This window comes from Ovis canadensis, chromosome X, assembly GCF_042477335.2.
Source record: "Ovis canadensis isolate MfBH-ARS-UI-01 breed Bighorn chromosome X, ARS-UI_OviCan_v2, whole genome shotgun sequence".
NCBI lineage: Eukaryota > Metazoa > Chordata > Mammalia > Artiodactyla > Bovidae > Ovis > Ovis canadensis.
In genome coordinates, this window is record NC_091727.1 from 52,603,308 (window position 1) to 52,621,839 (window position 18,532).

The window sequence follows — 18,532 nt, forward strand, 5'->3', positions numbered from 1 at the left end:
CCACACACCTATGGACCCCTTATCTTTGACAAAGGAGGCAAGAATATACAATGGAGAAAAGACAATCTCTTTAACAAGTGGTGCTGGGAAAACTGGTCAACCACTTGTAAAAGAATGAAGTGCATTTCTTTTAATGTGCATTGGTTGGGTAATTTCTGGTTTGTGAACTTTAATATGATATGAATAACTTTTGAATGAAATCAATCAATAAATGTTCCTTCCATGTGTATAACATACTTAGGCACTGAACAACATTCAGTAAGGTATTCAGAAGTAGAAATACAGTGTTGTACATGTGAAACATATAATGTTGTAGATCAATGTTTCCTCAATAAAAATAAATAAATACATCCTCTACTTGTTGGCAATTGTGCCATTAGTGTAGCAGCTATCACTGACACCAGTTGAGTGCTCAAGTTCACTTGTTCTACCAGATTTGTACACAAGAACAATCCTGACACTGGATTTTCCATTAGTACAGAAATGTTTGTAAATGAATGACATCCAAACATAGCTCTTTCTAAGACGTTTTTTTAATAGAAACTAAAGGGGAATGAGCACAGAAATACTCCTCCACATTAGCTGTGTGGGCAGAAATGCTGGCACTTGATAATATGTATAGAAGATTATGATACATGTAAAGAATATATATGTATAGACTATTATGATATGAATAGAATGATAATATGTATGTGTTTCTGGGTATTGTTTCCTTTTCATTCCTACCTGCTGACATTTTTCCAGGGTAAGAATATAATCTATAAAAGGCTTCAGCTCCAAAGTCTTCCCCAACATTGTTGTGCTATTTGTTTGCCCATTGGAGTGGGCAGAGAATCAGATGAATGTGCGGAGGGAAAACAGGAAAAAATGATACTTTTATTTTAGGCTGACTTGTATGTTCTTGGGTTCTAAAACTTAGAAAAGTAGGAATTCCAACAAGATTGGTACATCGTTTTAGTACAGCATTGTTGCCCAAAATTAGTAAAAATTAATTTTGTGAAACTGTTTTGTATATGAGAATATGTTCCACTTATTTCATTAAACTCTTTTTAAGCAATTTTCACTAATATGTTTTCATTTAATTTTTTATTAACAAAAGTCCATACTTTAATTTCCTTAGTTTTTACATAAATTATTTTTCTGTTCTAGGATCCCATCCAGAATACCACCTGATATTTACTTGTCATGTCTCTAAGCTCCTCTTGGTGTGTCCTCAGACTGCATTGCTTTTTTGTTTGTTCGCTTTGAAATTTTACTCAAGTGTAGTTGATTTGATTTACCATGTTGTATTAATTTCTTCTCTACAGCAAAGTGACTCAGCTATATATACATACATACATACATATATATAGAGAGAGTTTTTCATGTTCTTTTCCATTAAGGTTTGTCACTGGATATTGAATATAGTTCCCTGTGTCCATTTAATTTTTAATATCCTTGAATCTAAGCCTTCAGTAGCTCAGGAGTCATAGAGAATGACAGACTATGTATAAGCAATCATTGAGATTATTATGTTCCTCTTTATTAAGGAATTTTCTTATCCTTTTCCCATGGGAAAAGGTATGGGGTTGGCATGGTATAATGGAAAGCACATTGACAAAACAGTCAGAATACTTGGTTCTAACCTCAGCATATAACCTCAGCTGTTTATCCTCTGGATTCTAGTCTTCCCATCCCCAAAATAGAATGGTAACTTGATGAACCTATATCATGGCCCTATTACAAGTTTCAAAGAAGATAAAATTACTTTGAATGTGTTAATATCGAGGTTCTTTTCTTATCTTTTTCATTTTAAATAGTTTTTCACAATTAAAAAAAGTAACATAACATTTGTACAAGATTTTGTCACTTATGTATTTAATTAAATCCCTGGAAGTGTTACTGTGCTTAAATTTCACAACTGCATTTCCTAAAATTCAGTTTAGACCCACTCTATAAGTTTTGACTTGTAAATCAGTCAGAGGAACTTTATGAATCTTTTCTATGAGAATGATTTCGTTAGCTTGTGTAAGAGTACTAAATTAAAGACTTACTATGATGTTCAGATTAGGAGACTTTTCATTTATGGAGACATCTATATTTGATTTCTTTCATCTATTTGTACATCTTGTGCTCTAGAACTCATGAGACTAACAAACCATCTGCCTCCTGGTTTCTGCTATTCTAGATATAAACAGAAATATTGGTTTAAAAAAAATAAATGAGGGTGGGATGATTTGGGAGAATGACATTCTAACATGTATACTATCATGTGAATTGAATCGCCAGTCTATGTCTGACGCAGGATGCAGCATGCTTGGGGCTGGTGCATGGGGATGACCCAGAAAGATGTTCTGAGGAGGGAGGTGGGAGGGGGGTTCATGTTTGGGAATGCATGTAAGAATTAAAGATTTTAAAATTTAAAAAATAAAAAACTAAAAAAAAAAAAATTAAAAAAAATAAATGAGATTCTAGTTTTCTGAAAAATTTGAAAGTCAGTATGGTATGTTAAAAAGAGAGAGTTCTCATTTAGACTTTAGCGTTCCAGGCCTGACTCTGCTGGTAACTAATTGCAAGCTCTCAGACATGTCAATTTATTTTTTCTAGGCCACATTTCCCCATTATAAAACAAATGGTGGTTTTGATTAGAATTCTAAGATTCTTTCTACTTTTTAACATTCTGATTGTTTTTTAACTCTTCTAAGTATCTATCTGAGGAAACTGATGAAAAGATTATGGAGTTGATACTGATGTTTTTGAGATAATGTTTATTATATTTGACTTATACCTAAGGTGACCATATAATTTGCCATCCAAACAAGAGGAAACTTTTGAGAGTGAAGGGCATACTGTTAGTAATAACACCAGGACAACAGCTTTAAACCAGAACTGTCCCAGATAAACTAGAATACCTGGTTACCTTATCTATACCCAATAGGTAGTTCTGCATTATCAGCCACAAAAGAGTATTTGTTTATGTTTTAATTCATCTTCATGGTTTCTCTGTTTTTCTTCTTACAGATCCACTGTGTGTGGAAAGTAGTGCAGCATCATTCCAGCAATCTTCAGTTAGTAAAAAAGGAATGTTCACAGATGACTTACACAAATTGGTGGATGACTGGACAAAGGAAACAGTAGGAAATTCGCTTATTAAGCCAAGTTTAAACCAACTTAAACAGAGTCAACAGAAACTAGAAACAGACAACTGGAACAAAGCATATGAAGTAAGTAGTTTATACCTGACTCTCTTTATTTATGAGAACTAAAACCATAAAAATTGATTAACATAGAACTATGGTTATAATTACCATGAGAGAGTGGTGTGACTTGACAGTATAGAGGCACTTATCCTTGTCTAGATTCATTATGTCTTCAAGCAAATTATCTTTTAGGGAAGATGCCTGCAAACTTTTTCTGGGAAGGAGCCAGTTAGTAAATATTTTCAAGCCATGGGGTTGTAGCTACTCAGTGCTGCAAAAACAGCCATAGACAGTATATAAACAAGTAGGCATGGCTTTGTTCCATTAAAACTTGATTTGCAAAAAGAGTTGGCAGGCTGTAGATTGCTGACCCTTGTTTTAGGCTATTATACCTGGAAGAAAAAAAACATCAATATCAGAAGTTTGGATTTTAAGGAAAAGCTATCTTATGTTAGTGGTAGATCAGTGTTCTCAGAGCCAATAAATTATTTTATGTATTCAATATGAATAAGAATTTTAAAGATAACAAATTTCTTAAGTTTATGGATGAGATGTCTGGTTAATTGCATCTGGTCTTAGGTGTACATGGCAATCGAAGTGTAGAAAGATGTCCAAAATGCATTCTGGAGTAGAAAGAAGATAGGATCACACAATAGTATATATAGTATTTAGGTAAAATTATATATATTAGATACATGTATATATGCATATGGACTTCCCAGGTGGCACTAGTGGTAAAGAACCCACCTGCCAATACAGGAGACGTAAGAGATGTGGGTTCAATCCCTGGGTTGGGAAGAGCCCCTGGAGGAGGGCATGACAACCCACTCCAGTGTTCTTGCCTGGAGAACCCCATGGACAGGCATGCCTGGTGGGCTGCAGTCCATAGCGTCACAAAGAGTCAGACACGACTGAAGTGACTTAGCCTAGCCTAGCCTATGCTGCTGCTGCTAAGTTGCATCAGTCATGTTCGACTCTGTGCGACCCTATAGACGGCAGCCCACCAGGCTCCACCGTCCCTGGGATTCTCCAGGCAAGAACACTGAAGTGGGTTGCCATTTCCTTCTCCAATGCATGAAAGTGAAAAGTAAAAGTGAAGTCGCTCAGTCATGTCCGACTCTTTGCGATCCCATGGACTGTAGCCTACCAGGCTCCTCTGTCCATGGGATTTCCCAGGCAAGAGTACTGGAGTGGGGTGCCATTGTCTTCTCCGAGCCTAGCCCATATATGCATATAAATAGGAAAAGCCCTTAAAATATCCTGGATGGTGGAATTTGGATCTAATTTTACTTTGTTGTTCTCTGTGTGTGAATTTTTAAAGTATCTTTTTTTTTTCCAAAATGAGTAAATCTATTAAAATGTGAATCAGGGCTTAGAATCTCAACCCATATCATTGAAAGAGATGTCTGTGTCTGTTATGTTTGTGTAGACATATGTGTGTGTATATAGTCACTGCATGTAGTTTGGTATAAAGAGTCTGAAAATACATTTAGAGTTAACATTGAATAAAATTTTTCAAAAGCCTAGATTTTCCAAACCAGTAAACAATGTATCTGCTTGAGGGCTCTCTGTATTTATATTATTCCTGGCACGGATTTATACACAGAAAGTATCACCATTGTAAAAGTTGGAAGCCATTAGAGGCAGATTTCAAGACATAAATGTGTTTGTGCTGCCAGTGAAAGATGCTCTGAGCATTACGTGAATGGAAGCCTTTGTTGCTGAGTTGAAGAGTGGTTTATTGCAGTTATAATGAGGGATACTTGGAGGAAGAGTGCATAGGAAATGGAGTATGAATAAAAGTGGTAAACGTTCTTAATACAGAGTTGGTTCCAGGTCAGGTCAGTCATTTACTAGTTATGTGACTTTAGACAAGTCATTTGTGCCTCAGTTTCCATGCCTTTAAAACAGGGATAATACTTTCTGGTCTGCAGGATTGTTGTGAGGATTAACATCTATAAAGTACCTAGCACATAGTAGTATCTTGTATGTGGTAACTATTTTTGTATTTTTAAGTTCAGTTGATTATATGTTTATGTGGAGAGCCTGTCTCACTATCTAATGATCTTGCATGTTACTGTTGTGTAGTCTTAGAAAACTGTCACAGTTATGTGTCAGCTCCTTTACTCTGTGCCAAGCTCTCTGCTAGGCACTGGGTTTGATTAGTAAGAACAAGTGTATGTTCCCTATTCTCATGGGACTTATATGCTGGTGGGAAAGTTAGATATGAACAGACTTGTATAAAAAATATAAAATTGCAGCTGTAATAAGGACTACAAATGAGAGATAAAAGATATCATACAGTAAGGGAAATTTGACCTAGTAAAGGGAAGTCAATGAAAGCTTTCCTGAGAAAGTGATGATTAAGCAGAGATCTGAAGGGTAAATATTAACTAGGTGAAAACAGGAGAGAATATGATTCTAAGCAGGAAGACCAGCATATGCAAAGCCCTGTATGGGGAAACAGAGACTGGAAGGACTGAAAGCAGGCCCATTTGGCTGAAGTGAAGACAGCAGAGAGGAGTTGGTGCACAGTGAATCTAAGGAGGTCTGTACGGTCTTAAAAAGTGGTGATGATAAGGATCTTTGTCTTTATTTTAAGAAAGATAGATAGCCATTGAAGCCCTAGGGTTGACATGATCAGATTTGCTTTTTGAAAAGATCACTCTGACTTGAAGCAAGAAGAAAGATCATTGACAATAAGCTTGGTAGACCAATCAAGAATTAGTCACAGTAGGCCTGATAAAGAGAAGTTGAACTTTTAAACTATTTTAAGAAAAGAGAGAGACAGAAGCTGACATAAAGAAAAATGAACAGATTCCAAAAAATGTTTAAGAGATAAAATGGACCAGATGGAGGTGTCAAGGCTAGGTTTCTGGCTGGTATAACTGGCTATCATTCCAGTGTACCAATCATCAAAAAGGGGAACGTGAGCAGGCAGTGTGTTTTTGTAGTAGAAAAATCATACATTTGATTTTGGTTATTTGAATCTGAGATGCCTTTTAAATATCTAAGAGAAAATTAAGTATAACAAGTCATCTCCAATTGTCTTTGTTAAAAATAAAAATCACATTGGTATTGTTTGTAAAATAATAATGTGTGCTATAGAAGTTAATCAATGCAGAAAAGTACAAAATTATAAAATACCACCTTCAAATCCCACCACCCAGAAATGATTGTCACTAACTTTAGATAAACATCATTTCAGATATCTTTATATATCTATATGTGGATACATAGGAATATACATAGAAACATGTGATGTGTTATTTTAAAACCAGAAGTATTTAATTTTACTTTAACAACAAAAATACTGATATGAAAATTGGATTGCTGGACTTTAAATAAAAGTTCTTTTTTCCCCTCAAAAGATCTTGTCATTTATTCTTGAGTCAAGCAAGAAAACCTTTATCCTAACTTAAACTTGAAACTTTAGTTGAAAGGGTTTTAACTTGACCATCCATTTAAAAGAACTAAGAATTTGGGACTGATACCAAGCTCTCCCTTAAGGAAGAATTATTTACTTTCATTTAGACATATTATTCCCATGTGCATATGATTTCAGTAATCTCTTTGTGTGTGCTTAGTTGATTTTAGTAATTTCTTTACATACACATAATCACAATATGATAAGAATCAAGCAGGAATATATTTTCTGAGAACTGTCAAAAACATAATTGTCTTGAGTTTAAATTTCCCAAAATATAACAGAAATATCAGACTTCAAATAGTGAGTAGTAGAAGGAGGTAGGGAGGTGACATTTACTGAGCACTTACTATATGCCAGGCAGTTTTCCCTATGCCACACTAAATTATGATCCTATGTCTTCAGAAAATTATGTAGTAAGATGAACTATTATTGTCTGTGGCCCTGAATGAAAGAATGCCTGGGACTGGCAGAAAGAAGTAAAAATAGAAGAGTAGTGCTAGCATGAGGAAAGGAACTGTGAACAGAAATTTACCAGGGGTCTTGGAGTTATCTGGAACTGTGTTCAAATCTTTACCTTACTATTAATTTGCTAAGTGGTGATGGGCATTATTAATTTTGAGCTTCTGTTTCCTCATCTAAAAATGCTTGTCTTGCAGGGCAGTTATGAAGATGAAATGAAATAAGGTATATAACTATGAGCACACAGAAAGTTACTCCCCAAATGGTAGACACTCAGAATAATAATGAGAGAGTAGTAGTGAGACAAAAAAGAATAGGAAGGAATATAGAGTAAAAGCATCTATCAAATAAACTGATCTTTTGTTTTTGTTTTTATTTTTGTTTTTGTTAGAATACTCCATCTACTATGGGCTACACACCAACATGGATTTCTTCTCTGTCCCAAATCCGTGGAGCTGTCCCAACCTCCTTGCCACAAGGACTGTCACTCCCTTCATTTCCTGGGCCATTATCATCATATGGAATACCCCATGTTTGTCAGTATAATGCTGTGGTGGGGCCAGGGTATCCAGTACAGTGGGTAGGAATTTCAGGAACACCACAACAGTCTCTAGTAATTCCTAACCAACCTGGGGGACCGTTCCAACCAGGGATGAATTTGCAGGCGTTTCCAGCTTCATCAGTGCAGAATCCGTCCACGATCCCTCCTGGTCCCAAGTAAATCAGAGTAGATAATGAAGAAAAGGGAGTTTTTCTCATAATTATTTTCAGGATACCTAAGGTATTAAACTTTCTTCTTGGGTTCTGCCATATTTTCCCTCATTCTGAGTTTACTTTCCACTCTTATTTTTTGTTCCAATGTAGTATTTGATATAGCTCATCACCTGTAGAACTGTGCAGTTTGTACATAGAACACTGCACATAGAAATGTTTTTTCACTTCAAATCCTATCCTCTTTGATACTTGATTTTTAAAAAAATACCGTTTAGAATGCTTTAATACGCTCAGCTTGAGCATTATCATTTCCAGGACACTTTCCACACGTTGCTGAGAAGCCCCCATTTTTTTTTTAATTGCAGTTCTCTGCAGCTAGATGATACTTTTCTTTAAAAGGTATAAGAACTATTTAAATTTATATTCCCCAAACATAGACAAAGTGAGACTCTCCAGCAGGGTCTTATGAGATTCTTCATGTTGTTTATCTTAGGTTTACCTTTCACAGAAGGCAGGGTAACTTGCTGTAGTAAATGTCTTGGTATATAAAATTAGAATAACTTTGTCAACCAACATAGAACATGAGCCCTTTTTAATGTGATTTTCTTCCCGTCGTCACAGCAGTAGGAGTGAAGCCTTGTTTTAGGTGAGGCGGAGAGGAAGGAAAAAACAGAACTGTAACAGTTCCTTGATTCTGCAGATAATGTAGCTGCGTTAGGATTTCCATAGTAATTCAAAGCAGCTATCTCTTTGTTTCTCATGTGCACACTACATTGTATTTGAGCATGAGAGGCATTGGTTTGGCTTGCATTCTTTTGCAAGGGATATACTGCAGCTGATATGAATCCCATTTGGGGGGAATCTTTGTATTCCTAACAAAGACGATTCAAGTTACACCTCTATTAATCCATTCTTCTGAAGAGAAATTTACTTGATACAGTAGGTTTTGAGACTTACACATGAAACACTGGCTTTACAAGGTTTAAGAGATGAACAGTATGAAAAGGCAAAATGATAAGATACAGAAAGAGGAACTCCCCAGGTCAGTAGGTGCTCAGTATGCTACTGAAGATCAGTGGAGAAATAAATCCAGAAAGAATGAAGGGATGGAGCCAAAGCAAAAATAATACCCAGTTGTGGATGTGACTGGTGATAGAAGCAAGGTCTGATGCTGTAAAGAGCAATATTGCATAGGAACCTGGAATGTTAGGTCCATGAATCAAGGCAAATTGGAAGTAGTTTAACAGGAGATGGCAAGAGTGAGTGTCAACATTCTAGGAATCAGCAAACTAAAATGGACTGGAATGGGTGAATTTAACTCAGATGACCATTGTATCTACTACTGTATGCAGGAATCCCTTAGAAGAAATGGAGTAGCCATCATGGTCAACAAAAGAGTCCAAAATGCAGTACTTGGATGCAGTCTCAAAAACGACAGAATGATCTCTTCATCTCCAAGGCAAACCATTCAATATCACAGTAATCCAAGTCTATGCCCCAACCAGTAACGCTGAAGAAGCTGAAGTTGAACGGTTCTATGAAGACCTACAAGACCTTTTGGAACTAACACCCAAAAAAGATGTCCTTTTCATTATAGGGGACTGGAATGCAAAAGTAGGAGGTCAAGAAACATCTGGAGTAACAGGCAAATTTGGCCTTGGAATGCAGAATGAAGCAGGGCAAAGGCTAATAGAGTTTTGCCAAGAGAATGCACTTGTTATAGCAAACACCCTCTTCCAACAACACAAGAGAAGACTCTACACATGGACATCACCAGATGGTCAACACAGAAATCAGATTGATTATATTCTTTGCAGCCAAAAATAGAGAAGCTCTATACAGTCAGCAAAAACAAGACCACGAGCTGACTGTGACTCAGATCATGAACTCCTTATTGCCAAATTCAGACTTAAATTGAAGAAAGTAGGGAAAACCACTAGACCATTCAGGTATGACCTAAATCAAATCCCTTATGATTATACAGTGGAAGTGAGAAATAGATTTAAGGGACTAGATCTGATAGAGTGCCTGAGGAACTATGGACGCATGTTTGTGACATTGTACAGGAGAAAGGGATCAAGACCATCCCCATGGAAAAGAAATGCAAAAAAGCAAAAGGGCTGTCTGGGGAGGCCTTACAAATAGCTGTGAAAAGAAGAGAAGTGAAAAGCAAAGGAGAAAAGGAAAGATATAAGCATCTGAATGCAGAGTTCCAAAGAATAGCAAGGAGAGAGAAGAAAGCCTTGCTCAACGATTAATGCAAAGAAATAGAGGAAAACAACAGAATGGGAATGACTAGAGATCTCTTCAAGAAAATTAGAGATACCAAGGGAACATTTCATGCAAAGATGGGCTCGATAAAGGACAGAAATGGTACGGACCTAACAGAAGCAGAAGATATTAGGAAGAGGTGGCAAGAATACACAGAAGAACTGTCCAAAAAAGATCTTAACGACGAAGATAATCACGATGGTGTGATCACTCACCTAGAGTCAGACATCCTGGAATGTGAAGTCAAGTGGGCCTTAGAAAGCATCACTACGAACAAAGCTAGTGGAGGTGATGGAATTCCAGTGGAGTTATTTCAAATCCTGAAAGATGATGCTGTGAAAGTGCTGCACTCAATATGCCAGCAAATTTGGAAAACTCAGCCGTGGCCACAGGACTGGAAAAGGTCAGTTTTCATTCCAATCCCAAAGAAAGGCAATGCCAAAGAATGCTCAAACTACTGCACAATTGCACTCATCTCACATGCTACTAAAGCTCCAAATTCTCCAAGCCAGGCTTCAGCAATACATGAACCCTGAACTTCCAGATGTTAAAGCTGGTTTTAGAAAAGGCAGAGGAACCAGAGATCAAATTGCCAACATCCGCTGGATCATGGAAAAAGCAAGAGAGTTCCAGAAAAACATCTATTTCTGCTTTATTGACTATGCCAAAGCCTTTGACTGTGTGGATCACAATAAACTGTGGAAAATTCTGAAAGAGATGGGAATACCAGACCACCTGACCTGCCTCTTGAGAAACCTAATGAAGGTCAGGAAGGAACAGTTAGAACTGGACACGGAACAACAGACTGGTTCCAAATAGGAAAAGGAGTAAGTCAAGGCTGTATATTGTCACCCTGCTTATTTAACTTATATGCAGAGTACATCATGAGAAACGCTGGGCTGGAAGAAGCACAAGCTGGAATCAAGATTGCCAGGAGAAGTATCAATAACCTCAGATATGCAGATGATACCACCTTTATGGCAGAAAGTGAAGAGGAACTAAAAAGCCTCTTGATGAAAGTGAAAGAGGAGAGTGAAAAAGTTTGCTTAAAGCTCAACATTCAGAAAACGAAGATCATGGCATCTGGTCCCATCACTTCATGGGAAATAGATGGGGAAACAGTGCAAACACTGTCAGACTTTATTTTGGGGGGCTCCCAAATCACTGCAGATGGTGACTGCAGCCATGAAATTAAAAGACACTTACTCCTTGGAAAGAAAGTTATGACCAACCTAGATAGCATATTGAAAAGCAGAGATATTACTTTGCCAACAAAGGTCCGTCTAGTCAAGGTTATGGTTTTTCCAGTGGTCATATATGGATGTGAGTGTTGGACTGTGAAGAAAGCTGAGCACCGAAGAATTGATGGTTTTGAACTGTGCTGTTGGAGAAGACTCTCGAGAGTCCCTTGGACTGCAAGGAGATCCAACCAGTCCATTCTAAAGGATATCAGCCCTGGGTGTTCTTTGGAAGGAATGATGCTAAAGCTGAAACTCCAGTACTCTGGCCACCTCATGAGAAGAGTTGACTCTTTGGAAAAGACTCTGATGCTGGGAGGGATTGAGGGCAGGAGGAGAAGGGGACAACAGAGGATGAGATGGCTGGATGGCATCACCGACTCAATGGACATGGATTTGGGTGAACTCCGGGAGTTGGTGATGGACAGGGAGGCCTGGCGTGCTGCAATTCATGGGGTCGCAAAGAGTCGGACATGACTGAGCGACTGAACTGAACTGAACTGAACTGAAGAGATGAGGGGTATACACTGTCCTGCAGTAGATAGTAGACCCTTAAAAGATACTATTTAAGTTGTCCTTAGCTTATTTTGGGGGGGAGGATTACCTTTTTTTAAGTTGTTATAGTTTTCTTGTTTATATCTGTAGTATCTTAGATGATTTTAGATCTTAGATAATTTTGGCAGCCTCTTTAGAATCTGAGAGAGATCACTGTCAAGTTGCACTTTACTGGGTTTTATCCAGTTTTCAGAAGAGGGGAGGCAATGTCAGAATATAGGCTTTTGGTTTTCAAGAAAGTTAACTAATATTCTTAGAAGTCTGGTCACAGAGTTACCTAATGCTTGATCAATCTGTGAAACCCAAATATTGAATTCTAAAATGGTATCTATCAACTACCACATATAAACATGTTTAAAATACTTTTCACTCTGAAGATTTCAAAGTCATTTCTAGGACACATTTACCTAATAAGGAGTTCTATTGGTCAACATTCCAGATGATCACCCAACATTTCTGTTGACAGATTTTCCTCCATATTCTTCCAAAAATTTTACCCCATGATCTTGCCAGGTAATAAGGAAAACTTAATGGGTGTACTTTTTTTTTTGCACACTCTAGTTTGTGACATTCAGCACCCTTTTTCAAAAAAAAAAAAAAGTCCTCTGTTGCTTACCTTAGGATCACACTCAGCATCATGAAGATTCTGTCACTGTCATTTGGGGCATCCAGGATAGCATTTTGAGAACTGCTGTTGATAAGAGTCACAGCTTCTTTTTATAAAACATACTCTGGTTTGGATGAGTCTTTCTAAATCTTATGTACAGATTCTTCAGATTTCTTCTACAGAAATTTGCAAGTTGAAATGGTTTTAGGACATTAGTGTAATGCAGATTCTCGCATTGCAGTTTTCCATGTGTATAAAAAACAATGTGCCTAAAATCTGTGATTCTTTCAAACTGCTTGTGTTTCATTAGTAGAATCAGCTTTGTGTGATTACATTGAGACTTACAATTTATATGCTGAAAATACTGCAGGTTTTATGATCCTTTTTAGAGTTACAATCCTTTTAAATAGGGTACCCCAGGATGAAAAAAGCTCCATGGATGACATTTATTAATGGCTGCTCTATGTCATATGTCCCACATTTTGCCACCACCTCTGTTTTATGTACAATTCATCATTCTTTTGCCTGCAGACTTTTGCAGTGCCTTGTAATATTTAGAATCTTTTCAGATTTTTTGCTGGAAAGAAAAGTAGTCTTCTAAAGTTTGAAGATGGTGAATAGTGTACTGCTGTGTCCATGCTGACTGCAGTAGTTGGGTTAACATATATGTTATGTATACAGTATGTATATGTAACGTGTATAAGTTTAAAAATACAGAAAAAAGTGAGTTTGTGCAGCAATGAAGAAAACAGTGTTATTCACATCACTGTGGGTTTTTAAGTTATTTTTTCCCATTACTTAAATGTTTGACTCAGATTATAGTCACTTTGACTGTAAATATTAGCTAGTTTTCTATCTAAGGGTTTTGCATTATTTCATAATTTTGATAAATCATGATAGTGCTGTTTTCATCCTTGCTGAGGTACTCCCCCCCCCCCCGAAATAACTAACTCTTGAGTAAAGTTCAGAAATTCCCTTCTTACTTAACAAAGAGCCTACTATAAAGAAGGGCCTTCTTCTCATTTCCAACACACACCAAAACCTGTCCTTTCCATTTTCCTTCTTGTAGAAGAAAAAAGGTTACACTAAACAGTCCTGCTTGTAAAGCTTTTTTGAGGGTAGTCAGTATGTCCAACCATCATGTTTACTTCTCAAAGTGCAAGTCTGATGAATAGTACTGTATCTCCATATGTGGCAATGTGAGCATTTCATCATGAAGTACCTGCTGCTATGTTTGTGAAGTTGGGTGTAACATCATAAGAATATGAAACCAGTATTGGTGTAAATCTAATGAAAATAACCCTATGTATTTATACCAGTCTTGAATCTCTATTTAAGGCAATTTGCTGTAGTTAACAAATATCCACTTGGTTTTTCATCTTTTCTTGCCAGTTTTATATCCAGCATGAATTCCAATGGTTTGACAGCAAAATTATCTGTGAAAGTTTAAAAGGCACTTTTCTGCTGCGATTTTTGGATTGAGTGGAGTGTTATGTATAATACGATGGGCTATATCATTTTAGAACCCCATATTTAATCCCAATCCAATTACAATTTTTTATCTACCTCTTTCAAAGCTGTTTTGGGGTACACATGAAAACACTGCCTGTGAAACTTGTTTTTTTGCCTTGATTCTCAGTATTCTTTCAGGTTATAAATCTGGCCTGCCTTCTTGTCCCAGTGCTGTGAGTTTGAAATGAGAGGGACCATCACTCTGCCACCAATCTATGTTTTAAGTGATGAGAGCCACATGCTTCTGAAATAAGCTTTGGGGATGTAGGGATGGAGAACAGAGAAATAAATCCAGCTGGTGGCAATATAGGACTTAGTGGTAGAAGTTAGTTGTAAACAAACAAATGGTAAGAAAGTACCTAAATTAGACAGTCCAGTGCCTGTAACTTCGCATCTTTTATTAGAGATGCATTTCTTGTCTGTGTGCCTAAAGGGCTATGGGTTGAAATTGCTTTAACTATCACAATGAAATATTTGATAAATCTTATAGCAGTGGCCTGTCATTCAGCATACTAGCATACAGCTAAGTATTTGTAGTGATATTTTATTACCTTAAAATGGCTGTATGCTTTTAGTTGAATTGTAGTTAGTTGTAACTGTTCATCCAATCTCTAGCATTTATCAGAGGCATTGACTTTCCTCTTTGCTGTCTTCTCTGAGTGATGAAAACGATGCATTCCTTTTTCCCCCCAGAAAACTGAGCAAATGTTTGTAAACCACATGTTGTTTCCCTTGTTTACTGTGTGTAACACTAAAGTGTATTTAATGTTAGTATTAATATTGTGTTTCTGGCTTCATCTACAAGTACATTCCTGAAGTATCCTTGCCATCAGTTTGGGATTCAGTTATTTAATCTTCTGTTTGGTTTAGAAGAATATTGAGATATTTGAGGTGTTGTGCAAGCCATTATTTCTAGAATAGATTGTTCATTTTTCATCCTGGATGAAAGTTTGATGAAAGTAGTTTCCTGGAGACTTGTTTTTTCCCCTTTTGTTTAAAAGATGACCCAATCAGGGAAGGGAGCATAGAAAAGGTCATTGATTTGGTTAAGTGTAATTTCTGAGATTGAAATAAAAAACCCAGTAGTTCAGACTATAAAATGGTGACACTGAAACTTGGTAAAATCCTTTGAAGTGAAATTAGTATGGAATTTTTCTGAAATGCTTTCAGGTCACCCTGGGAATAGTCTTTGTATGTGAAGGATGAACACAAACATTGGTCAGAAACCTTGACAGCCAACATAGGCATGGGCCTGGGATAGTAACTAGGTTACACTGAAGGTATTTTCAACTGAGATAGCTGGAAGATTATATAAACCAACAGCTCCCATTCTGGAAGATTTTCTTTTAATTTAAAAAACCTCAAGCAAAAAGCCTAAAAGTCAAGCAAGAAGGGAAGAGAGAAACTGGGTTCTTGAGAAAGAAATCAGTGCCATTGAAAAATAAAATTCCTAAATCCATGCTTGTCATCCTTCCCCTTTTTGTTGTTGTTGTTGTTTTTTAAGTTGCATTTCTTCTCCACTGTAAGATTTCAGATTGAAGTTTGTGGTCCAAAACATACCCTCAGCAGAAATAGTGATTGATTGGAAAGTGCAGTTGTTCAAGGTCTGTCATGCTCAATCACTTAAAGCTGTAATTTGTTTGATATGAATATTAAGCATGTAGACCTAGTGCAGCATGGGAGCCACTCAGGAAGTTTATGCAATTAATAAACTTTCATGCATAATTTACTATAAAATATGCAGAATTTTAGCCACTTCTCTACACTTAACCTTTAGTTGTATATGTCAACTCTCCTTTCTTAATTGGGGAATGTAGCATTATATGGAATGTTGTTAAACCTAATTTTAATCCTTCTTGACATTAACTTTTATTATTATTATTTTTTATAAACCTAAGCGATCTGCCTTTAAGCAGTTGTCTGATTTTGGTTCTTTGAAACTGTGATTTTTATTTCATTTGTACCCAACCATTGTTAAGTATTTTGTTTCCTGGAAATTTTGTTTTGAAACAGAAAATAAAGGCTGTGTTAAAATGAGTATATTATCTTATTAAAATGCTGTCATAGTCACTGCAATCACCTGGCTTAAGCTGGTTCTTCATTTACCAAATCTAACTTAACAGATTTAAAAACTTTAATCCTGTAGTTATGTTGGATGGACAAACTAACCAACCTGTACGTTACCTCTTGATTTAGAGCTCCAACAAATTATGGAGTTGGACCTCTTCCCCTGATTTGTCAATGAGCCATAATTGTAACAGTCACTATGATTTACTGAATACCTACTGTGTTAGTTAGGCTTGTGATATTTTTAATTCACAAAACAATCCTATAAGCGAGATCTGTTACTATCTCAACAGAGAAAATTTGAGGATCAGAGAGATTAAATAGTTTACCAAGGCACGGTAGCTAGCAAATGATGAAGTCTGGATCCAAACCCAGGTCTGACTCCGAAGTTCATGGGAAAAACCCCAGGCCATGCAGGAGACCCTGGTTCAATCCCCGGGTTGGGACGATTCTCTGGTGAAGGGAATGGGTACCCACTCCGGTATTCTTGCCTGGAGAATTCCATGGACCGAGGAGCCTGGTGGGCTACAGTCCATGAAAGAGTCAGACATGAATGAGTGACTAATACTTTGACTTTCATACTGACTCTCAGATATACTGTAATAATAACAGTCAAAATACATTTAGACTAACTTTTCAACTGATCATTATGATTAGTATATATTTTCATATATCTTTCTTGTTTTTAATTTATTTTAATTTTGGCTGTGCTAGATCTTCATTGCTGTGTTTGGACTTTCTCTAGCTGTGGTGTGTGGGGGCTACTCTATAGCTGTGGTACACGGGCTTAGTTGCTCTGTGACATGTGGAATCTTCCTGGACCAGGGATTGAACCTGTGTCCCCTGTATTGGCAGGAGGATTCTTATACACTGCACCACCAGGAAAGTCCTTCATATATCTTACTTGAGGTTATATCCAGTGCTTGTTTTATAATTTTAGGATTAGACATATATGTTTATGATACAAGCAATGATTCAAAATGTGCTCTCTGCACAAACTTATGGTGGGGTATTTCCATTCGTATTGATAGTGTTTATGGTCCACCTTCAGGAAAAAAAGTGCATTTGGAAATCTCCCTTGCACATCTTTCATTTACCACACTACAGTGACTTGGGAAACTGTCAAATGAGGTCAGATCCCTTGTTCATTTGATAATTTAGGTAGAAGACTCATGAATATTTTTATGCAAATAGCCCTGGAGGCAGAATAAGGGTTCTATCAGAAATATTCAAGATTAGATGAGGATTCTTAAAATGTTTTAAAAAGTCTATTACCTTGATGTAATGATTCAGTGACTCCAAGGTATTCTCTCTTAGGTGATCCCTAAAGGGAAGATCTGGAGAAAGGAAATGGCAACCCACTCCCGTATTCTTGCCTGGGAAATCCCATGGACAGGAGCATGGCAGGCCACAGTCCCTAGGGTCACAAAAGAGTCAGACACAACTTAGCAACTAAACAACAACAAAGGGAGCATACACAATGGAACAAGCACAGGTTTTTTGATCTACAGACCTCTCAAACCTCTGTTTTCTCATTTGTAAAATGAGGTTTTGACTGTTAAATGAGATATGTCCCAAATTTGCTAAGTGTGCTTATTGACATCTCTAGTGACCTTCACAACAAACTTACACTTGGGAAATCAGGCTGGTTTAGAAATGGGCCCTGGTTTGGATTATAGTTAATACAGATGCCTTTTAGAGTCCAGCAGACCTGGATTTGTATTCTAGCTTTGTGAACTTAGGAAAATTACTTATTAGCTTCAATTTCCTTATCTGTAAAAATACCTCAGTGGTGGTATTTTGAGACTAAGCAAAAAAAAAACAAAAAGGGCTTAGCACTGTGCCTGGCACATAGTAGGTTTGCTCATATAACAGTAACAACTCCTGAAGGGACCTTACATATCACTAAAAAGAAGAGGAAACAGTCATAGAGATGTAACAAAGCTGAACCCAATGTGCAAGTCAACACGAAGTCTGCTGGGGAAAGATTGAGTATTGGCTGCAATGATAGATGATGTAAAGTGAGGTTCAGAGATGAAAATATTTAAGTTGGAGGATAAAACACCATAAAACCAATTTAAAATGTGCCATCATTAATGAGCATTATATAAAAGAATGAGATGACATAATTAAGTAGTAGGAGTTGAGGAAATTCAGAAGGTGAGTCTTAAGAGAGGAGCTCAAGAGAGAAATGAAGTACAGCATAGATGATAGTCTGAATAGGAAGAGGACTTTGGGATAAATAGATGAAGAATTGGAAAAGACTAGCTCACATGCATGTTACAAATGAGGAAATAGACTCAGGAATTTAACCAGTATTTGTAAGATTTCTCCATTCCAGCTCAGAGGTTCTCATCCCTGTTTGCATATTAAAATCACCCAGGGAGGTATTTTTAAAAATTAGTGCCTTGGTTGCACAATAAAGTGAATATACTTAACACTACTGAACTGTATGGCAAAAACCACTACAATACTGTGAAGTAATTAGGCTCCAATTAAG

The 18,532-nt window shown here is 36.9% G+C and overlaps 1 protein-coding gene across 1 annotated transcript in view; it reads left to right on the top strand.

The window, feature by feature from the left end:
• The window catches only part of WNK3 (WNK lysine deficient protein kinase 3), a 194,039-nt gene extending 183,989 nt beyond the window's left edge, over positions 1–10,050 (top strand). The window contains exons 22-23 of the mRNA XM_070291607.1: positions 3,001–3,203; positions 7,460–10,050. Coding sequence (XP_070147708.1) covers positions 3,001–3,203; positions 7,460–7,789 — 533 coding nt within the window. The 3' untranslated portion in view covers positions 7,790–10,050. The remainder of the gene's footprint in view (positions 1–3,000; positions 3,204–7,459) is intronic.
• The last annotated feature ends 8,482 nt before the right edge of the window (positions 10,051–18,532 follow it).